This window comes from Sturnus vulgaris, chromosome 13 (assembly GCF_052056855.1).
Source record: "Sturnus vulgaris isolate bStuVul1 chromosome 13, bStuVul1.hap1, whole genome shotgun sequence".
NCBI classification, from domain to species: Eukaryota; Metazoa; Chordata; class Aves; order Passeriformes; family Sturnidae; genus Sturnus; species Sturnus vulgaris.
In genome coordinates this window covers 6,626,089-6,650,953 of record NC_142255.1, presented here as the reverse complement: position 1 = coordinate 6,650,953, position 24,865 = coordinate 6,626,089, and the positions used below count along the sequence as shown (strand labels likewise).

General features: G+C 41.7%; 1 protein-coding gene across 1 annotated transcript in view; it reads right to left on the bottom strand.

The window, feature by feature from the left end:
• The window catches only part of MYO1E (myosin IE), a 76,700-nt gene extending 51,835 nt beyond the window's left edge, over window positions 1-24,865 (bottom strand). The window contains exon 1 of the mRNA XM_088172470.1: window positions 24,754-24,865. Within this exon, the coding sequence (XP_088028596.1) occupies window positions 24,754-24,756 (3 nt within the window). The 5' untranslated portion in view covers window positions 24,757-24,865. The remainder of the gene's footprint in view (window positions 1-24,753) is intronic.

Genomic DNA, 24,865 nt, shown 5'->3' with positions numbered 1-24,865 from the left:
ACTGAACAAATGTGCTCCAAAATAGCTCTTGTGTATCTTATATTAGAAAAAGGACTTCTTGGCTGCAATGATGTGACCATATTTCTGAGAGGAAATTAAAGGAAGACAGCAGTAGCAGCAAGATGGATAAAGATAAAAGGCCATTTATTGAAATTTAAAATGAGGAAAATATTAAGGGAGACAAAAAGCAGTGCTTAAAGATTTGAGAACATAGCAAAGCAAAAATACTGAGCATCTAAGCAGCAGGACAGACATCTTACACTGAGAACTAAAAATACCAAAACTGTATTAAGGAATGGAAACTACTAGCAGATTAATATCCAAAAAACATAGCTAGGGGAATATAATACTGAGAAAAAAATTCTGGGGGGGGAAAAGTCAAGAGTTCTCACTGTTTGCTCCAAGACAGGGGTGGATTCAGCCCAACAGGACCTGAAGGACTGAGCCCAGAGCTGGTTACAGGCTGCGGGAGATCCCAGTGGTCCAAACACCTGCTCCCATCAGCTCCTGTGCAGGTGCTGCCGCTCCAGCAGGGCCTGGCCCCAGGGCAGCTCCCCAGCATCACCTCCTGCTCAGGGCTCTGGAGCCAGGGAGCAGCCAGGGCCAGGAGGAGGAGACAAGACAGCAACCAGAGCCTGCTCACCTGGACAGCAAATGCATGCTCTAACACAACAGCAGTTATGAAAACATGAGAGTTTACAGGATTTACACATCATGCTCATTTTCAGCAGTCAGAAACTACATCGGCATTCTTCTAAGATACGTAACAGGACATTACCAAAATAGAAGTTACTTCAGTATTTGACCACAAGGCTCACCTGTTGCATGAGTACTAACTTTCACTAAAAATTTTGAAAGTCTTTTTTTAATCAGGCGTAATTTACATGATGGAATGAAATAAGGACACGAATGAGCTCAAAAGCGGATCGTGCAAATGTACCTGTATTTTGAAACAAGTTACAGAGACTGCAGGCAGATACTGGGAAGTAGTTAATGAACTGTGAACCCCTATTTCCTTATCCCACACCTTGTTGGGTGGCCTTGTCCTGATGTACCAAGTAGTAATTTTCCTAAGGAAATGCAATAATGTTAACAACTTAATATGGGTGATTTGCTCTTAGACATTTATTGTCTTGCTTCACTTACTGAACAGTCTCCAGAGCTGTTCTAAGTCTGGCTTGTTCCTTGTGGCATGTGCAACAAGCTTTCCTGGGACTGGTGGATCAGTATAGGCCCTGGCCACCTTGCAATAGCAAATTTTAGTCCATGTATCTGTGTGCATACACATCACCACCATCCCCCCTGTACTGCAATCACTGCACCGAGCAGCATTCATGCACACTAGCGCTTGATCTTGAATTGTATATGCAGTTTATGTCTGTATAGCCCTATCATGCAATTTACGAAATGTAAGAACAAATATTTTCATCTTGGCTGTGTCAATCCTTCAAATGTAATAAAGATGTTGTGTGTGTCACTTCTCCATTAAAGATAGGTTTCAAAGGGGTTTAATCATACACCTAATACATAATATTATTATAGTCTTTAATTTAAAAACCTAGTTTGAAAATTCCATCAGAAGATTCAGACAACATGTGACTGCCGCTGCTATAGCAGAAGACTGAAAATATTTTTCCTAGATCATCCTGAAACTAAATAATAAACTGAGGTCCCTGGGAGTTTCCCATGTGCTCTCCAGAGGGAGGAATCTCAGAGCAGCTGACTCAGAGGCTCCATGCGTGGGACCAGCATGTCAGCACGCGCTGGAGTGGGGAGCATGTGCATGCTGCAATTCCTGCACTGTGTTGGTGCCAGTGGAAAATTTCGGAGCAAGTAGAACCCTGGCACATTAAAAAATACCGTCCCAGCCATGTCCCGTTCTAGCTGATGTCAACACTCACTCCCCTGCCCCACCTCGCAGATTTTGGAATCTCAGGCTTTAGCACCAAGCTTCAGACCATCAGGCCACAATCACCGCAGAGAATTCCTTTCTGTTCAGTCACTGCCCTCTTTGTAGGGCTGCAGCCGTTCCTGTTCCCCTTCTCCTGACCCTTTTGTTCACGGTAAATAAAGACATTTGTTTCCTCATCAGACCGATACTGCGAGATATGACCCTGAGGGTTTAACGCCAGTGTCTGTCGCGGCAGCATCCCCCAGCTGACAATCCTGTGACAGGGTTTTACTGGGGAACCCCTGGTTACTGCCGAGTCCAGGACAATCCTGGCATGGCCGTTCCCAGCAGCAGGCTGAAGGCATTCATTCTGCAGCTCACCGAGGTATCTGCAACAGCGTTTAGTGGCTGCTCAGCCCAGACTCCCCTCGGATCCCTTCCCTGTACCACAATGCTCTCCTTCCAGAAAACAGAGCAGGGCAATGCAATATCAAGAAAAGAAAAATAATTATTTCAGCCTTATTCTTTAGTGCAGGTTTGCTCTTTTTTATCTATGCAGAATACATACATTTTTGCACGTATTAAAAGATGGAGAAATAGTATTAGAATTTGTAGGATAGAATATATATTTGTAGGGAATAAACCAGCTCATGTTAAAACACCATATATATAGCATTCCACTGTAGCTGAAGAGTACCGGGTTTTATACTGTTTGCATTTACCAAATCCATTTCCACTGATGACACCCAGGACCATCAAATGACTGAAAAAATCTCATTCCCAATGACAAATGTTTACATAATCAATTCAATGCTTAACTATAAGCAGAAAGATACCATAAATCCTAAAGAAATACTCAGTTGTATTTTTAGTTACACTTCTCAATAAAATTACTGAACACCTAGATTTTGTTGGGTATATTCGTCCTCACCAATTACTAATGGATTGTAAGAATACAACACATTGGGCAGACTGCAGATCTTATTTTAATACTGCTTTTAACTAAGAATATTAAACAAGATGTTTTTATGTCGTTTGATTTAGTTGAGTAACAGTATGTAGCAATTCCACAAAAACTGAAAGACTAATTTCTAAAATAAGCATTAGCTAAATCATTCCCCTGAATAACAACTAAATCTAAAATAATTTGGGAAAACTACAGCTGAGTCTCTTTGAGGGTTTTAAAAAAAAATCCTTTTAAAAAAAGCCATTTTATGAACTTATTTACAAACCAGAGGGAATATATTTTTTTTAAGTGGAGACTGTCATGTAGTCACATGCCTGCAGCAGTTCAGGCTAAAGAAAAACACTATTGCAATAGGCATGATGAAACTACAAAAGCTGCAACACAGCAGAAAAACTGTGGCCAAGACTGCTTTTTCAAGAGTATATACCAAAAAGCACCTTTGTGCTGACATCACCAAACTTTATTAGTGCAATGCATTGCTCAAAGTTATAACATTTAACTCTTCTAATACCACACACAAGATCCACAGTCAACTGCTTATTTCTTAACGTGGGCATTAGCGTGGCCATGGGTTCCAAGTTCACCTATTTCTGAGGTATTTGCTTTGATCTTCCATCCTGTAGCATAGTTTCAACGCGGATAAGTGGGGCAGGACAGGACAATCTCTGCTCTGTGTACCAGGGTGGAGCCTGTGATAAAGAGCTTGTCTGCCTCAGACCTTCTCGCAGAATTCCAACGCACACTGTTCGGTTTACACAGGATTTTCCCAAAGAGGTGGCTTCAAGTAGGTCTGCTTTCATGTTTGGTGAGAGCTGGCTAATCTGTTCTGGGACTGTGCTCGGCTGCGGGGCTCAGGGCAGTGTGCTTCTGAACAGGTCACTGTTCTCAGCTGGGAGGGGCTGCCCGGACAAGAGGAGCTCCAGGAAGCGCAGTGCAGGGGCACTGGGACGTGGGATGTGCAGGAACAGCTGCAGGGGCTCCCTGCTCACCCAGGGGTGCTCCCCACACACCAATATCCCCACGGCACAGGAGCTGTCAGCTCCTCTCACTGGGGACAGTGCCCGGAGCAGCGTGTTTGGGGGGGCAGGAGGAACTCCACACTGGGGGAGGTTCTGATGCAAAAATTGCTTTCTATGTTTATTTTAATTTCACAGAGTGCTGAGTAAAGAGAGTAAAAGCTCCAGGACTGCAGCAGCTTCCTGTTTACCTCTGGCAGCAGCAGGGAAAGGCTCAGGGAGTGGTGCTCACTCACTTACAGCACAGCCTACACCTGGGTGGTAACATGCATGTGGCTCCAGTCGAGTCCTTTCGATGAGTTGTCATGTTTTGATACTCGTGCAAAAATCACATTTGAATTCAGACACTGTGGGAAATAAGACTATTTGATATGTTGATTAAACCTTTAATTTAACTTCAAAATAATCCAACCTTCCTATTTATTTCAGTGCATTCAGAAACAAAAGTTTCCTCGGTTAATTATTACACAAATACAAACAAGAATTTGTTTGAGTATTCCACCTCAGGAATAAGTTACACGTCTTGTCAATGGACCAAATTTACAAGTTCACTTCAACTCCCAAAAAGTTAATCAAAAACCAACAGGAAGCAAAAATCCTGGGAGAAGCAGTAAACATCAGACCCAACAAATCTCATACACTGCACAGAAGACTCAGGCAGGTACTAATCCACTTTCTCAGCTGTACATTCACCTCTGTCAGGAGGCAACCTCATGCATAGCTTAATGCATCTTTTGTCAGGGCTTTGTTTTTACTTTAACCAATAATCACATTATGCCAAGGCAAGCAGGTCCCATTGAATGTCCAATCTCCATAACAGACAGATTCTAATAACCAGATTATCTTCCACATGCACTTTATTCATAAAGCTGATACTTGTAATTTCACTAATTTTCTACAGCAGCTTTGAACAATTCAGTCCAGGGCAGCTTTGAGAAGAAATACATTTTAAAAAACAGCATGTAACACTCCAGTTGTATAGAATAACTGGCTTATTATCATTTCATCAATATGCTTGTTTACCTCACTTTTACTACAGTTACTTTCAAATCTGTATAACAAGAACGCTGTTCTCTGAACATTTTTTATTAACCCAGCTTGCTTAAGACTTCATACAGTTGTCTAATCTTCTTCCTCTAAAATAGTATGCTTCAAATTATTTAGTCTAATTTTGTATTAGGCTTCTATCCTAGCTCTGTAGACATACATATTTCCATAATAATTCCCAAGTCACCCATGAAAATTAAACTAAAAATCTATATACATGATCTCTTTCTCACTGCACTCTGTCAGTGAAGCTGATATCCCAGAGAGGTGGAAGCATAGAAATGCATTGCAAATATGAAGCATTCATTCCACTCTAGTGAACACCATGGTTATTAATGGAAATATGTAAAAAGTGTCAGGCCCAACATTTTTTAACACAACCATCAACAGCTAGGAGATGAGGGCTTCATGGTTATTATCTGGACTGTGTATTACAAATACATGTGTATGATATCTGCATCCCCAGGATTTTTCTTTTATTAACTCTGGGCAGAAGTTCACTTAACAGCTAAAGTGATAGTTCCTATTAGTCTATGAAAGAGATTTTAACACAGAAACACCTATTTCCCTCAATCTCATTTTAAGTATGTGAGATTGTTTTATGTTAATATTTAGCATTCAAATTATTCCTGAAGCATGAAAGCTAACAGAAAATTAATTTGGACATCTAGCTATCTTCATAACCCTAGGCTTTTACCAGATGCGTGAATAAATACATTGTTTGCAAACCACCCTTCTTCCTCCGCTGGAGACATGCATTAGATTCAGTCTCACAGATGTTCCATTGGCATAATTGTGCTCTGAGCAGATGCCAGCCAAAGAAGCTGTTTCACAAAACCTGTAACTTTATCACCGACTTGGCAGTATTATGCAAAAGACCACATTTAAATGTCTTTTAGACCTTGCAATTCAGCATCAGCATCATAAATATACATAAGATTCCAACGATTTCTGTTAAAGGGGAAACCAAGTAAAAAGCCAAGTGCCAGCTTTGAGGAAGCTCTGAGGCTTCAGACCATTGCAGATTAATACCCCAGTTTTATTTAAAGTAACCTTTGTAGTGGTGCAGTGTGATGCTGCATTCTCTTTTCCCTTTAATTTCCCATTTCTATGTCTTCAGCTAAACATCAAAATGAAAACCCAAGACAGGTGAAATTCAAGCTAAATCACAAAGTTTCAAAATCGGGGTAATTGAGAAAAACAATTTAGATAATTTAGAGTCAGATGTTGAACTGTGGCTGAAGACTATGGCTTGCAGCACTTTGACACAAACCCACATTAAACTTAAATGCTTGCAATGTACCTTGCTTTCAATTTCTGGACTCATTCAATTTCAGAAATCTAACTCAAACCCACATGAGCTGAAATAATATTGAATTAAAATATAAACTAAAACTGCTGAATTACTTTTTATCTAAGCATAATATTCTGATTCAGACAAGACAACTGTTGAGTGAATGATGTCTCGTTCCCTCCACCCCAAACAACCTGGACATAAACAGATGCTTACATTATCAAAATCCTTTAACTTTTGGCTGTTGCAATTCATTATACTGGTGAAGCCCACAGAGCAGCCTTAACTTTTTCTACATTCCATGTTACATGCAAGATATGTGTTTCCTTAAAAATAAAGTTCTGGCTTACAAAGTAACTTGCACTCAAGTAGCTTTTTTCTAAGCTTACACGTCAGCTTGATAAACAACATACTCCTTATGACCCATCAGGATCATGGGAGCAGCTTAAAGTCTTTCAACCATGCTATAAATACTGCCTTTGACTCCATCTTGCCTAACAGAAATATAATTTTAAGTGGCGTGCTAAAAGAGCAACCCAGATGCAGTTCCTGTAGCTGTGCCCTCAGGGTGTACCAGCTAAGGGTGCAGTGCTGCCACACAGCCCTGTCTGAGCACCAAGGCTGTGAGAAAGGCACACAGGTGGGGACACATACCCCATAAACAGGTACCCACTGCAGTTCAACTTCACCTTATTGCTAACTACTCTGTGCTGAATTCTTATCAGCTTGGACCAATCCTTCCAATACGGTTTCCTTCCACACTAGCTCCTTTGCCTTCCTCACACCTCACCTAGAAACACTGAGACAGCCCTAAGTTAGAATGAGAAGGAAAACAAATGTTGTGAGCATTACAGGAGCAATACCAAAACCAACTTCTTAAAAAACATCAATACTTTCTACAGGCTTCCCCAGTGCTGACTAAGGGCTCAACATGCTGTATTAGCATTTGGATAATCCTAAACCTGCAGACATTTCCAGGGCTTTTACTATAGTTGCTGGAAGGGGCCAAGAGTTTTGTTCTGTTTTCAAGTTGCTCAAGATCAATCTTTTATTCTGCTACCACCCAGCTGCCGGGGTTTGTCCCTTTTACCTGTGAGCACCATTCATTCCTGTCCCAGCTGGCCTTTGGCTTCTGCAGCAGTGGGTATGCAGGCTCAGGGGCTCCCAAGCATGATCCATAACAGGCAGTTCCCAATCTTGACTTGGATTCAGGCATCTCTTACTGAGGCTCAGCAGAGTACCAGTCCTTACATAAACATAGCTAAGATTTTGCCAAATGTAATTAACCACAGGATAATTCTGAACAAAGGAATGTGGGAAAGTCTTTTTTTAATAAGTTGCTTGAGGTTCTTTGGGACGTAAATAATGTGTAAACAAAGTTCACCATGAATTATTCAACACCTAAAATACTGAAACTCATTGAGGCTTTCAAAAGCAAAATTCTCCTAATTATGAACCCACAATTGAAAAAGAAAGAATCATGAAATATCCAGGTATCTGTAATAACTTGCCAGTTTTATTTACGCCTAAGTAAGGTTTTGTTGAGAAGAATACCATTTGCTTCTGCAAAAGGTATTTAGGCCAACTATCAGTTGCAGGACTGCAGGAAAAGACAACTTTGAGGAAGCCTGCTTTTATGGATAGTGTCCTTTTAGGGATAGTGTCCTTTTTTAAAAATAAATTTAAAAATAAGAAAGGACACAATCCACACATCTTATGTTTCTCTCCTTGTCTGCACATTTCAGATGACTAACTGCAACCCTGTGTTAAAGATTCCATCTAATCTGTTCCACTGAAATTAAGGACAATTTGTTCTACTCCTTATAGAGCTGGATCTTCAAATATCTTTCGAGATAACTTTACACAAACACAGACAAGAGTATCGACAAAACTAGGTCTGATAAGTCCAAATCCAACAAGACCGGAGGAAATCCTTACATAGATTTTTTTTTTTTTTTAAACAAGTAAGGTATGAAGGCTGCCAGCAGCTAAACCAATCTGTCAGTCTTTGCTATGTTGCCATTGAGAATACAATTCCTAGCATTTCAAACTCTGCCCTTGTTAATAACCCAATTAATGAAAGCTATTAGAATCACCTATGTTAAGGAAAACCTCAGGGTTTTCTCCTTACATTTTTCAAAATAAAAAAGAATACAGCAGCAGGAACTGTTCTTTAGTAAAAGTTGTAAATTGTTTACAAGCAACACAAAGTAATCCCTACTGTAGGTCCTGTTGCATTTAAATGCAGAAACATAACCCAAAGCCTGCGTGCACTCGAGTGCCTCATCTCGTTCAGCTTTTTAATAGGTAGATGAATAACCCCACGTCACAGTTTCCTATTAAGTTTTTATATGCAGTACTGTAAGACTTTATGCTAATATTTCAAATGTCTATTGATTTCATTTCAGTTTAACTTACTGAAAGACTGGTTTTGGATTGCATTTCTCACATTATTGAAGCACTCAGAGGCAGCTGCAGAGCAGGAGTGAAGTTAGGCAAAAGCTCACAGTTCACAGCCACATCACCTCCTACTGCTTCAGTCCTGCCACGTGCCACCACTGCTGGAAAGTGAGGCCCCCTGAGGGCACCATGCCCTACAGGACTTAAAGCATATGCCGGAAAAGGGAGTAAAGGCATAAGACACAAAATGCTTTAGCCCTTTCAGGTGGGATCTGAAGCTCTGAGGTTGGTGATTTAGCAATGCAGGTTTGGGAGTCTCATTCCCATTCTCAAAACCTCTGCTAAAGCCATAGAATCATAGAACATAGAGTTAGAAGGGATCCAAGAAGTCCAACTACACGTATGCTCAAGAATCCCACCATGTGCCTGAGAGTGTTAACCAAACTCTCCTGGAACTTTGTCAAGTTGGTGCTGTGACCACTGCCCTGGGGAGCCTGTTCCAGTGCCCAACCACCCTCCGGGTGAAGAGCCTAATGTCCAAACTAGACCACCCCTGACACAACTTCAGGCCATTCCCTCGGGCCCTGTCACTGTTCACAAGAGCCAAGTGATCAGTGTCTGCCCCTCCTCCTCCCCTCTCGAGGAGGCTGTACCAGCACTGAGGTGTCCCCTGGGTCTCCTCCAGCTTGAACAGACCAGGTGTTCCCAGCTGCTCCTCACCATCTTCATGCCCTGCTTTGAACACTCTCTGACAGCTCAACATTGTGGTGCCCAGCACTGTCCCCAGCACTGGAGGTGAGGCTGCCCCAGAGCCGAGCAGGACAATTCCCCCCTTGCCCAGTTGGCCATGCTGGGCATGATGGCCCCAGGACATGCCCGGCCCTCGTGGCTGCCCTCATGTTCAACCAGGACCCCAGGTCCCTTTTTCCGTGGAGATCTTCTCCAGCCTCTCACTCTCCAGGCTGCCCATACATCCATGGGTAATTACCATACTTAAATAAACCTGAGCACAGAAGTGAGAAAAGCTTGTTTTCTACAAAACACGCACAGTTCTATGTATGTATATAGTGAAAAAATACATCACACGCTGGGCATGTGTGTGATGATCTTCAGCCATCCCAGCTATCTGCCCGTGCCTTTTTCTTTCCCCTAAAAAACATTAATTTGAACAACTATGTTACGCAGCTAAGCATGTCTCATCCAGTTAATGAAAGCATTTCTTAAAACCTATAGATTAAAGAATCAGACTATTAGATAAGCAGATGTGCTTCTGCATACTCCTTGTGCAATATCTGACTGCCAGAGTAATTTTTTTTCTTGCTAAAACACAGTAAGAGGAACAGGAGGCAGCCTGCAGCTATCTTGCTTTGCAATTTGCTCCTGTCAAATCTCAATGTTTAGCAAGGGTTGATTTACATAGCACTTACATGGAGAGCATCAGGTAAAGCCTAGACTTTTAGAGAACAACACTACTAATTTAGTCATGGATGAGTCAGTAATAGCCAGTTTGGCAGAAGGGCTATCAAAAGGGACAAAACCTTTTGGTTGTGATGAAAAAAGGTGCCATGCAACATTTTGCAAGTAAAAGTTAAGTCCAGTTGTATAGCAGCTGTATTGCTTCTAGATAGTTTTGATAGCAAGTTCAAGAATGCTCTGCATTTGAAATCATTCAGTGACACCTTTCATGACAGAAAGGCTTTCCTGTATCTTTTAACACATACTTGTGCAGGCAATATCTAAGCAGCTATGCCACAGATTCCTACTAGAGATCTATCCTCAGGCATGGCCTGCCTATTTTCCAATTATTTCTATCTTTTATTGCACTTTAAAAAATTATCCAACACTCGACAGCAGTAGCTGTAATGACTACTACGAAGATAAAAAATTATTTGTAATCTACTGCTAAAGTCACAAGTTTCATATACAGGCATTTAAGTAATAACATGACATTCACATAACCATATTAATGAACTACAAATGTATATCTGTACATGCATTTTCATCTCCATGACCTTACTGAAAAGTACAAAATAGAACTTATTTGCCTTTATACAACATATTTCATTGCAAGTTTCCCTGTAGTACGTACTGTCAGGAAAATCTGCACTTTAAAAAGGACCAGAAAAATGACCCAATGTTTACACACAAGCCTAAGCCTGTTTAGAACTACTAGTAAAAGCGTAACTCAGACATCACATTACTGCAGGTAATGTTAAGGGATAAATCCCCAAAATCACCCTGAAAGCCTGTAATGAAGTGGAGCATGTCCTTTGGCATTTGCAGCTGAAGACAAAAGACCCCTGCAAAGGCTCACTGAGAGTTAAAGATGTAGGAGGGAAGGCATGAGGAAGGCAACTGTAGAAGGTGAGAGCTAAGACCAGAGTCAGGCAAGTATTTCAAAGCCACATGGCTGGTCTGTGGGTACTCAAATACACATTTTCTATATACGGTTATAATCAGAGAAGGTATCAGACTGAACCAATTCCATCAGCAATATTAAAGGCTTATAAACAGATGGAAAGAGCACTACCTTAGTAGGTAGAGCTGAAGGAGCAGAACTTCACATGGAAACTGGAAGCAGATTGGCTGGACCAGACCAGGCTCCCATCATCTTGCTAGCCCAGACCATTCCACCATTCTCTCTTAGATTTATTTCTCTTATTCTCTTTCCTGTTCGAGAAAGTTCTGTCTCTCAGTCTACTGTGGGCCAAGTCACACTTCCCTCACAGAGAGCACAACATAGTTTGCAAGTATCATCTCTCAAAACCAGCCCTCTCTCACTCTATAGAAAATTTAGGCTCCTAGGAGAGCTCCACAATACAGCCCATGGCAGCTGTTAGGGACGTGCCTCAGATATTCCCCACTGAGTCCTTATTAAAATGGCACCAGAAATAAACAACACTCACAGAGTGGTCACAAAGGCTTTGCACATCTTTGGTACTTCGGGAGGCTCTCCCACATTGTCACACTAGAGACTGGAAGGCAGGACAGGAATAAGGGGACAAAACTATGTTTTACTGCAGCTATAGCAGCAAATGCATAGAGCAACAGAAAAGCACTCCCCCCCACCAGTTCTAATACTTCCTATGTCCTGACCTGCCCTGACTTAAAATACCACCTTAAAAAAACAAAAACTAGTTAGTTTTAGTTCTTGAACATATTCCAAAGTCTTCAAAAATACAAAGAAAGAAAAATAAGAGCCTAGGCAACTCATTGAGGTGTGATGCAGAAAAAGTCGTTTGTTTCATTTAAATGAGGTTGACTTCTACTCTCCTGAAGAGTTTCAATTGGTCAAGTACAATTCCAAAACAATCCCTAAAAGGACACAATTAGCTACAGAATGTAGTTTCATTGTTCACTGTATCCTGTTACCAGCCTGAACATAATTTTAGCTACTAAATTTGAGCTTCTTTGTTTTAGCAATCAGACGATATTAATTTCCCCTTTGTTTTTTTCTTTTCCTGTTTGTACACCTGCACTATCAATGAACAAACAGCACCAGGGTTAGTATTTTATAGCTAACCTACTACTCTACACCTGTAAAAAGCAAGATGACAAAATATTTTCAAAGGCTCAGGGAAAAAAAAAAAAACAACAACCCAAAACAAACATCATAACCTTGACTTCTAACTTTAAAGATCTCAGTGTAGTTACCAGGCAAAAGAACCTTGAAAAAAAAATGTATATTCTTCCAATATACTGTCTGCTTCAGATGTAAAATGAATGACCATAGCTACCTCACCACAGGTAGTTAACATCACAATTACTGACTCTCCACCTACATACTCTGAAGTGCAGACTAGAAAGAATTCCCCAGCGTCTTAAGTGCTTCTAGTACAGTAAAAGTTAATATTGTCATTTTTGGCTGAAGTTTCCCCCTTCCCCAAAACTAAGTTAAGAGTTTTTTAACCATTTTTGAGTATCAGAGACCCAGTACAAACCACAAGAGGTGGGTTACAGTGGAACTGACAGGACAGTTTTGCTTGCTTTGTCCCTTGCTTTCAGTGCCAGGCTGGACTCCAGCCACACTCAGAGAAGCCCCCGCAGAGCTGCAGGGTAAAGCCTGGTGACTGCTTCATTTGAAATGTATTCTGGTCTCAGAACAGACCCACAGATGGGATAAGTAAAGTGAAAAAGTCACCTAATGGCCTAAGGTGCAGAAACCCCTCAGCCTGCTGCATCATTAAGAAATGACCTGAACAAAAGAAAACCTGATTTCAGTAGGTGAGCACTCTCGAGGTGTGTCAGACTAAATAGCTCTTCATGACTAATTCATTAACTGTGGTGACGACACACTCCTCCATTACAAACTACCACCTTCAGAACAACTATGAGAACATCCTCGGTGGTTTATGAGTACCTACCTATACTCTAAGGGTACAGGCTGTACTGTCTGTACAGCCCAAACAGATTTGCTTCAGCACTTGTCAGCTTTCACATCGTTAAGCCTCTTTTCAGAATAAATAGCTCTTATATTCCTCTCCCCAAAAGAAGTGCTCAGGTCTGGGGGGGGAAAAAAACAAAAAAAAAAAACAAAAAAACCCCCAGTGTTCAAGTCTATAAAGTTATCCTGTGTCACTGAAACAGGGATTTAGGACTCTGTATTATGTTCCATTCTTCTGGATAGATTTCAGACATTCCTTTCTTATTCAGAATTGGAGGTTTTTAGCTCTGTCAAGACTGTATCCATAAAGGATTAATTTTAGCCATTCTGACACATGCAGCTGAACTTATTTACTCTCAGTTCAAGTACAGATTGCAATAATTAAGAACAAGAAAAGGTAAATCTCAGGACTAGTAAAATAAAGATTAATTATTTCTGCAGTCCTTAGTTTGTCTTTTTACCGATGAATTGCATGGAAGTAGATAAGGTAGCCAGCTATTCCAGCAGGAAGCACAGTGTCAGCAGGGCCAGTACACTGTAGGCAACAGTGCCTACACTGTCAGTGATTACAATGCTTTTCTGAAATATATTGTATTTGCTTCCTTCCCAACACAGCTTTAATAGTGGCTATTTAAGAAAGTAGATTTATGGCTTGGGGCTCCCTCCTCACCCCTAAATCTGTACAGAAGACATGAACCCTTTCCAGTAAAAGTCTCAAGAAAAATACCAAGGAGAAAGTTAGGAGGGGCAAGTAAGCTGATGTTCTAAATACTGTTTCCTCTTCCACAGTTAAATACTTGAGTGCTCAAAGTACTTACTAACACTCACTAATTCCAACTCTTTATAAGAAAATACATCACTATTAATATGTAGACCAATGGAAGCTCCACTGGAGAACAAGGAATTGTAACCACGTAAGTACAAGCTTTTAGTACTGTGAAGAGTCAGGCCCAAGGGTGCCCCCACCAGCGCCACTGACCATCACAGTAACACTGAGCAGAAAACTGCACTGTGCACAGCAGCAAAGGAAACGGACCCTGTGACTCTGAAAGATGAAGCCGTGGTTGGAGGCAGGTTACATTGTCCAGGAACATTGTATCACCCCTCTCCTCTAGTGAGGGATGTCCATTCTGTCTACAACAATCCCAAATATGGGAATAAGTAGCCACTGCCCCGCTTCCTCTTAAGTGCTCCTAGAATGTACCAAGAATAAAAACACAAAGTAAACGACAGGAAGAAACCACTGCTGGTCATGAACTTATTCTGCATATTGAGATCAGGTCTCTGTGGACTGGGTGTGCTGGTATTTCAGGCATTAAGAACCCTGGAACCAGAATTCGTATTACCACTAGAAGAGCTTTAACGAACAGTACTCATGGGAACAGCGTTAAAGACTCCTGGAGCAGTCAGCTGGGTTACTGACACTGGAACTGGCAAACCAAGTACTCCTTTCAACATTAGAACTGCCAGTTACCAATAGTCCTACCTATGTGAAATAATTAATCCATTCTCTCTGTGCTACTGAAGTTCAAACACTCTGTCAAGCCTCACACACTTCATTACATATTCCTGAGACTGAGGTCAAAGTCACTGGAGGCTGTAGAGAACACATTATGTGTGCTTGAAGGCAGCTTCAAGCTAGAACAGATTAATCTCCTTCATTGTATATACTTTTTAAAACCACAACTGAACTTTTTCAGCTTTATCAAATCAAGTTTTGCTGGCCACATGCCAGAATATATGTTGATTTGTTATTTAAAGCAAGTATCAAATCGGGCAAATTCTTATTTTCTCCAATACACTGAATCTAGTCTTTTATTACTATGCAGATATATGTTACAGAATGCTGAGAGACAAGAGTGGCAATTATAGACAAATTTCTAAGCTGCTTAAGAAACCAGGCTCAGTTGTTGGAAACAGGTACTCAACATTATCTCAAGTTTCAGATACTGGATACTCAGGTACTGCCAAGTCCTCTTTCACTTGCAGGTACACTTCTGTGACCTGACCTGCTCTGCTGAAGACCTACTCGTGCCTTCCTTCTCATCTGAAAACAGTTCATGCTTCAAACTCTGTGGTTGCAACTCATTGCTGAGATAAAACAACTAAAGCATAGCAAAACCAGTGGCCTCTCCTCCAATGAAGTCATTCTCCCCACTCCCAACACTGCTTCACATGGAGCTCAAGATTTTGCTCATTAAAGGCCAGACCTCAGCTCAGACCTCCACAGACATACACAGGATCTCCATTTGTTACAAAACATTCCAGTTCACTTTTTTCCCCGGGTCAAGTCTAATCCTTCCTAAAAAACCACAACGAATAGCACAGTCTGCAGAAGTTACTCCAACCTCTATTTGCTGACAGTGTCTTTCTATAACAAGAATTACCAACATGGGCCCTGGGTCCTGCCAGGGCTCTGAACCACTGTTCCTGCCAGCAATCTCCCTTCAGCCATTGGCAAGTACTGGCCACCGAACACCCAAGGGGCTGCTGAGTCCCACCTTCAGCTGAGAAGAAGAACATCCCTCCCCACATCCCTCCTCACAGCAGCACTGTGTGCCAGTGCCACCAGCAAAGGTGGCTGCAGACAGCTGGGGTTATGAACTCCCTGCTACCCCAGGAAAAAGCAGGAAGAGATGCTTTGCAAAGCCAACAGCCACAGCAGAGCAAATAATAGCCAACAGGCTGGGTATAGCTCAGGATAGAATTATACATTTTTAGCTGTTTTGCAATAGATTTCTCAGCAGGTTTACACTGCTCCTCCTTAGCAGGAGCCCCCCTCCACCAGGGACCTTCAATTCCAAAAAGGCACCTTACTTCAGTCTACTTGAGCTCTGCAGGATACACAATAAACCAGCCTGGATCCCCTCAAAAACTGAACACATCCAAATTGCCCTACTCTGAGAACAAATTTCTGTTTTTCGACTGCAAAGACCAGAATGTTTTTGTAGGAAACATTGGTTTGCTGAATCTAGCAATTACTAACCAATATAGAAGTTCCCAGTGTATACTTGAGGGGAAGCACTGAAAAAGGCTTTGGAGAATACCAACAACACAGCATCAAGTCGTGGAAACATGACCGAGTAAGGCACAGTTTTTAAGTGGTGAAAATAAATCCAGCTGAAGTAATTCTGTTCTTAGTGGATGTACTCTATTTTAATTGGCCATGTCAAATACTTGTTTGCTTGGATTCAGAATTCGGGAATTAATCAAGTTTACATGTGAAGTGGGATAGTTCATGGTACAGAAGCTACGTGTAATAAAATCATGTTTAGTAATGTACCATCTTATTGTAGCCAAATTTTTAATTCAAATTATGGTAGGAAAGATATCAGAAGTTTCCTGACAGGAGTAGCATATTAATTTAACCTTCTCTCATAAAAATTGCACTATCAAGACTCAACAAAAAATACAGAGCTAAGTATGATACAAGGGTCTAATGTGACTATGGATTCCCATGACAAATTATTTTTTCCTAGATGATTGCATCCTATCATTGATTCCTTCAAAAACAATCTATATTTAGCTAGACAGCAGAAATAATTATGCAAAATCCATGTTTCTTTTCCATTACTAGAGGATACCACAGATTTATCTACTAAATCAGGCTATGTAGGCAGCTTATACCTCTGCACTCTGAAAGCAAGAATGGGTGGGTTTGCAGCTTTATATCCTTTCTGGAATGAATCTAACCACATTTTTAATTCTCCTTTTAATTTAAGTATATCTGTAGTATGACTGTTTCCAATTACCGTTATAAACACTTTTGCACATCTCTCTTTAGGTATGCAATGAATGCAGGTGGGTATCAGTACAGGAAAACAAATTCTTTCAGAATTAATAAATGAACAAGTCAAATACTCCTCAAATACTGAAAGAAAAAAAAATACCTAAAAGTATGCACTTGCTTGTAAGTCCCATGAAATAGCTTTTAAGATTAGGTTTAACAAAAGTTCTCCTTCAATACGACTCAAGAACGCTGCTTCCACCTAACAAAAGAAGTACTTTTGGTTCATAGATCAAAACACCTGCAGTAACTCCAAACCCCAAGTGATCAGGAGCTGAACATGCCAGTGTGTGCCAGTAGCAGCACAACAGCTCAAAGATGCTTACAATCCCTAGGTAAACTTTTGCTCTTGGAATGGCCCTACTATCCCTCAGAGCAGTAGCACTTCCACACCAAATGAGCCATCAAAGAGTCCAGGGTTCACAACCCCAGGGACTCCAAATGCAGTGGCAGCATTAAACACACTTTGCATCTGTGCACTTCTTTACAAAGTCGTGAAAAACACAGGGGTGCAAGTTATTGCAAAAGCAAATTTGGAAGCACTCAGGCATTTGTGCAGACTTGTATCCTTCAAGGCAGGAAAAAAAACCAAAACAAAACAAGATGAGACAAGTTCTCAACTACTGCTTGGCACTGCAAATATATTACTAACAAGAGGCTCCAACTTCTATCTTTCCTACTATTAGCAATATCCAACTCAAAGCACAGGAAAAGACATCAATCACTGCAAAAGATAACAGTAAGCATTGGTAAACTGCCTAGAATTTAAAGCCTCACAAATGTTGTGGAATGTCAGACTGAAAACAGAAGACTGTGCTAGGGTGCAAGATGAAACATCAGGCAGCATATTTTATAAGACACAAGCAGGAAAGACTTTAAAGCTGTTGAAAACACTTTGCTTGTTTTATAGAGGGTATCAGGCTGCATTGTTCAGACTTGAATATGACTCCAACACTTAAATTAGACTGACCAAGAAGTGGTTACAGAGTCAGGCTCAGCTGATGACAGTGATTCAGTGAGTGGTTCTGAGCTGGCAAGGAAAAAAAGCCCCACACTTCCTGTACAGGGACAAGTGCAGCAAGTCACTACGAGACTGCTAATCCTCTTTGAAGAATGCCAACAAAAACCTCTCATTTAGACTTCAGATTGCTGAAAAAAGCATGAAAACAGCTTCTAGAAGCACATGTTTTTGCATAAACTATTTATGTCCCCTTTTTTAAGGCGTATATAGAAAAACATCTATCATCACTCCATCCCAAAGCCATTGCTCTGATGCCCTGCAAGCCAGAAGTGGCTTTCACCAGACACTTCTGGCAGCTGAAAAATCACACACATGACAGGACAGCAGAGCACCAGACCTATTTTATAATCCTTTTGACACTTCCAGGACAGTGTTGATCACGAAGCATACTCAAGATTTGCTAATATCTGGCTTTAACTTCCAAGTTCACATTCAGTAAGTCATGTTAATAGATAAGCCCTTGTACTTTAAAAGCACTATGTAAGTAGGCTTCCCAATAATCATAACTTCTGATAGCTCTGACTCACACTCCAACTGCCAACACAGCTTTCCTCATCAGCTCTCACATTTGTTTTGTTTGAAAAGGTATTTTCAGTTTCAACTAAAAAAAATTAAATTCAGAATTTTTTTAAAATTATACTTTACAATGTATGCATCCAATCCATGAGTGCTTTTAGTATCAGTTAAATGTTGCTGTATCTTTGGAAAAAAACCTTGACCATACCCTTCTCCCTAGGCTGTTTACATTACAGAATCTTGAGTTTAGAAGTACTTGCTTGTGTAGAGGACACCATCAAACGCCAAAGCTATTTACACATTTATATGAAGCATATTTAACAGAAGAAGCAGAAAACACCTGTTTGTTTTCTGTGTGGAAAATCTGTAGACCAAGACACCTTTTCAGATCACAGCAATGACTCAGTCAAGGAGAGAGAACGGATCCCATGCACTGCCAGGATTTGACTGCACACCTGGCATCCCCAGGGGGTATTCAGAGTTTTGAAGAAGTGAGGGAGGAAAGCAGTAGGTGGAGGACAGGAAAGCTAGAAGAGGAGGATGAGTCAGGAGAGGAGTGACAACCGTACTTCCTGGGCAGGACACTAACTGGCATCTCAGGAATGTGGAGAAGGGAGTAGGAGATGGAAGCCGAGCCCAGGAAAGTCTGACTAAATTACAGTTCTTCACACTCAAGCTGCCCCAGGAATGGCACAGGAGGCGCTGAGGTGAACATCTGAGCAAGTCCTCAGACACAACTCAGTCCTCATCTGAAGGGAGAAAATTCTTGTTTACTTCCTGACATATTTCTCTGATATTTACAAATACTTTTACAGCCATAGTAGAAATAATAAAAGCCAAACAATAAACCTTAACTATCCAAAGTCCTCTGACTACAGAAATTCCAAAAGTCAGCAGACACTCCATACACCTGGAATACTGCCCCATACACGGGCAGTACAAAAACCCACTTCCATCAGAGTTGAAAAGGCTGCTCATTTGCTAGTGACCAACATCAACCAGAAAAGCTCCTCGGCAGACCATACGTAGTGAACAAGTGAATGGCCTCCAACAGACGAGAAAATGTGTGAGAGCCTTTATATGATTTTCCCTGAAAGGTTTAGCCTTTCGTGCTGAGGTAAACTTTCCTGCTCATATTCATGGTGAGAGTTTAGATAGTACAAAGTGGCTTAATTCAAAGAACTACCAGTAATGCAAGCCAATCCTTTTTTACCAAAGCCTATGCCTGGATTTCTGTGCTTGCAGAGGAACTGAAATAGTTTCCAAATCCTTATTTTTGTAGCACGCACATATACAAACACACTCCTCCCAGTTCCAAAAATTGCTTCAATTTTACTGCTTCTAGTCTAGCACGGTTAACTCCCAGAAAAAAACCCTTGTTAATTCGGTGCAAAGCTCCTTTCTAACACAGTTCTTAATGCCTTTCAGTAGCCACACATTACCTAGACCTGGAATGCAGCTTCCTAAAAAAAAAGTAGACTGAAGTACTGCATTACAAAAGTGCTTTGGGAAACTGAAAAGGAAAGCAGATGAATTTGTCATTTATAAGCCATTTATTATGGCAATAACCAGAACGAAAGGGTAAGCAAAAGCCTAACAACTTGCAGGCCAGTTCCAGGCTGGTCTCCACCAGCAGAACTGCAATGAGAAGAACTCTTCAGGTAACTACAGGAAACTTGCTCCCAGGGTTAGCCTGGCAAAGTAAGAGCTGGGAGCCCAGGAGGAAAAATTACCTTTCTTTTTGCTCTGCAACTCCTCACAACATGGAGCAACTAAGTTAGGCTTTATTAATATAAATGATTCTTCTGTAACTCTGAAGATGTTTATTTACATTTTCTATATATTAGTATAATTAATGTATACATGCATACTATATTAGAATACAAATCCAAAGACGCAGGAATTTGGTATTCCTTATGCTGAAATTAAAAGTACCAAAACCTTTATTCTTTATCATATACCTTGGATAGATAGAGCAGTGCAGGACCATTTAGATCAATGACACTTTTAGACTAATTCCTACAACGGAGAATAGAACGTACTGGTATTTATGAAATCAAATTAATCTAAATTATTACAAAAGGTGATAATAACAGTTCTCTAAAGAGACGTACAACTTTTTAGTGTCTCAAGCAAGGTAACATACTTTCCATGTTAAGATGGGAACATTACTAAGATTTTACTGAATACTCATAAAAGCTTAACATTCCATGTGCTAACCATGACAAAACTCGTTTTAACTTCACCCATGCCACATGTGCAGCAATGCCTTAGGAACAAGGCAGTGAGACTGGTGAATGTTATTCCTTTAAGTAAAGAAAAAGTGGCTGCCAATTGTTTAGTAAAACTACTAACAGCATTGCCACCCCATTTCCTTCACAATAAATTAGTTATGTATGTAGAACAGAAAAGAACCGTAATCTGGAAGGCAAAAGAGATTATGAGAAAATTGCTTAAGATATACATACATACATAATCACATGTTCAGTCTTCAGCTGCAAAAGTTGCATTTGAGTAACATTCTGCATACTTTAGCGTCTTCCATAAAAGTGCTCTAACATACACAGTACATCCTTTATCATTCTAGAGGTCTAAACTAGAAACAAAAACAAGCATGCACACAATGCAAGCCTAAACTAAAGACCTCAAGTACTACTGTGTTTTAGTATATTTTATATATCAGCCAGAAAGAAACATCCTATAGCTGGAAGATTTTCCATTAATGCACCTCTAGACATAACGCAAAGCACATGCTGTTACCCTCCCCAGTATTCCACATTTGGCAGAAAACAAGGTTTGAGCTTAGGCTACTGTCTGCAGCACCAGACAGAACAGCACCCTTCAAATACAGGAGCATCACTGTCTTGCTTGTGACTTCCCTGCATAAAAAAAGACTTAAGATAGCATGAGGTTCCAGTTCCCACCACACGTTCACTATCTCAGGAGTGAATCCTAAAGGCCAGTAAGTCCCCTCAGGCTAATCCAGTCTTTCATTTCTGCAAACTTTCGTAGGCACTACATAGAATCAAGTTATCATCAGCTTCTTGCTGGACTGGGCTATAAATATCTGCCCTCTTCTGATGTCAAACTGCTATAAAAAGGTTCCTTTTTAAAAATCAGCCTTCCATCTTTGCTGAAGAGTTGGAACCAAGAAGACACCAAGTACGCCCAGAAAAAATGCACATACAGACTGCAGTGTTACAGAAAATTGCTTAGCATTGAAATACTGGTTAAAGGTAACATAGAAACACATTGGGTTTTTTAACGTAAGTATATTAGACAACTCTGGCTTGCTCAACAACTTGTGAGCTAATCCAGATACTGCTGATCCTGCTCTCTCTTGGGAGCTTTTCCTTCTGACTCTGCCCAACAAATTGGTACAAAACCTCAGCAAAAGCACTCTGGAACAGAGATTATGCATAAGCAAGCAAAATTGATCACTCATGGGTTGTTGTTGGGGTGGAGCATTTATTTGATTTTGTGGTTGGCTTTTTTTCTAAATATAGTAGCAGTTTATGCCTTAGAAAAATACTTGCTGATTGACATTCAAAGTTTTATCCTTAGGAGAGTAAAAGCCAGCTGACAGTACTCAGGGGAACAATCTTTCCCTGAAGACTAAAGAGCTACTTTAAATGAAAGGTCCAAGATCATTTTTGTAACATGATACAGGTTCTCTATCCTATTCAAGATCCTCCAATGCATCTCCATGAACTACTCCATGTCATGAAGTTTCTAACTCACAGTCTAACAGCCTTAAGTTCAGCTGCCCATATGCTCCCCTTTCAAGCAAGTTCCAGCTTATTTTCACCAAAGGCTTCCTTCACTGGAGTGGAGCTACTTGGCCCTGACATAATACCCAGTTTTTGAAGACTTAAAAGCTTAAGCTAAGCTGTTAGAGGCTTTTAGGGTTTTTTTTATTTTTAATTTAAAACATTGAAACACAAAGTTAACAAAATGGATGCATTTCAAGACAAAAAGGTCAAGCTACCAGATGCTCCTTAGACTGGTCAGCTTTACTGCAGTTTTGCCCTGCTGTTGCTCATTCCCACCTTGTACTGCCACGTACAGCCATGAACAGCTCACCCATTCCATGCTTGTAGATCTCCTCCTGAAACCACCCTTGTTAACTTGACACAGATATTGATCTGGATTAAAAATAAACCAGCAGAAAGGAGCAGACGTATTGCTAAGTGCAGAGAGCAGTGTGCCAGCTGAGCTGGGCGGGGCAGTGCACCATGGCAGAGATAGCAAAGGCACCAGTGACAGACCAGTGACAGACCAGTGACATTGGTGTCTGCTCTGCTCCATCAGATGGCCCAGAAGCACCAACAGCACCTGGTGCCAGGGGCCACTCAGCACCCTGCACTGGGGACACCGTCAGGACAGTAAAAGGGGACTCTGAGGTCTACAGTGAAGATATGGCAGAAAAGACTAAATTTAGAAAACACAAAACACTTGTAACATTCAGCTTCTTTCACCCTCCAGATATCAAAACTGTTAAGACAAAACTAAGGCGAATAATGCAAGTTTTTTATACAGCACAGAGAAAGAGTATAAAGTTTCAGGATATTAGTAGCATGATTCATGTTCACCAGCAGTCCTTGTAAAGTCCTGCCAGGCAATCGTTCTGCCAACTAAGTTACAAAATACTACCTTCTAATGACTATCAAACAATTGTTTAGGCATAATTATTTGAAAAAGTAGCACTTCCAAAAATATTTTCTGGTACTGCAGTAATAATTATTCACCAATAATCTAAAAACGCAATTCATATTATTTTGAGATATCACAGTGGAAAACTACTTCAGTATCAAATTAAAAGCTGGAGAATAACTGTCTGAATACATCCCTAAGAATTGTATCTTGTGGAAGAAAGGAATTCTCTGTAAGTCTCACAGGGTACGTTGCCAGTCTGTCATATGTATTTACAAAAACTACTTTGACTAAAACCTTTGATTAAAAAGGAATTAATGGAGCCCACAGCAAATCAACTAACAGACTGATCTCAAGTATTAGTGGTAACAGGCAGACGTAAATGAAGCACCTGCAACAAAGACTTCCAACCTCATTTAACATGTCAGCAGTTTAAGCAATGACGAAGCCTCTGCCAGCGAGCCCATATGTGCCACAGGTGTCTGTGCCACAGCAGGTACTTGAGGAGCAAAGCTTAAGGCTAAGGAGTTGATCTGAATCATCAGGCCAAACAATCAGCCCCAGGGAATACAAGCACCTATGTCATTCAAAGCTCCTTACCAAAAACAGGATTCTAAGAGTTAGTTGATATCATTATCACTGGCTTCAAGAGAAGTTTTAGCTTCCCAGCTTCTGCACTGCTTGACTTAAAGCAAAAATTTGTCCTCCACATAGGTGTAACTAGATACAACTTTACGTGACTCAGGAAGTCAAAGCAGAGGCAACGGCAGTAAGAAAGGCATCCTTGAAAAGGTATTGGGAGTGAAGCTTTGAATACACAAGAACTAGGCTGGTCAGTCTATAAATGTTAACCTCAGTTAAGCTTTAGCAGAAATACTGCAAAAGTTTTTCAAGTATCTTAACACTCAGATATTTGGTACTCTGCTTTAGAACAGTTTTAAATAAATTACTTGTTTAAAAGTTACGGATTTTAGCCTAGTTTATTTCCACGTAAGATTCAACAGGTAGACATAATCGTTATTTGGATTGCTTCAGGATGAAAGCTTTTATCAGTCATCAGGAGGCAATTATTAAAGACAACCCAGGTTCACCTGCTGAACCTCAATCTCCCCTCAGTCTAGCAATGAGGTGTTTTCCTGACCCCTCGTCACCCCAGCAGCGCGCAGCCCCGGCAGTGGCGGTGCCGCAGCGGCACACCTGAGCGCTCCTGCCGCCGGGACAGGGGACCGGAGCGACAGCGGCACTGGGCACGGCGGGAGCGCCGGGCACGGCGGGGCCGGGGCGCGGCTCTGCCAACCCGAGACTCCCCCGCCAGCTCCCTCTGAACCACAGGCGTCACCTGTTGTTCGACTACGCCGCGGCGTCCCCCTGCCCCGGCATTCCTCCTACCCGAGGACACCAACATCCAAAACTCCTTCAGATCCCAGGCGGCGGGAGAGGGCGGCAGACGCGGCTCGCGCTCCACAGGCGGCGCCGGCCCTGCCCGCGCCCCGCGATGGGACGGGCGAGTTCGGGACGAGACTGAAGGCACCGAATCGGGCCGGCAGCCGCTGGCCCTCGGCAAGTGCCTGGCACGGCCCGGCTTCTCACAGGCCGTCGCTGTTACACAAGCGCTCTCTGGCCAGGAGCGGGACACGGAGCGCTGCCGCGGCCCCTTCCCGGCACCGCGCGAGGGGACGCGACAGCCGCGCTCCCACCGCCGCCCCGTGGGCCCGGGCCCCGGCCCCGCCACAGCCGCCCCGGCCCCGCTCGGGCCCCTGCCGAGCTCCCCGCTCACCATCGCTGCTCCTCGGCGCTGCGCTGCCCGCAGCTCTGCCCAGACACGCCGGCGCCCCGGGACGGAGGGACGGGCGGGCGGAGGGAGAGAGGGAGGGGAGGGGGCAGCGGCT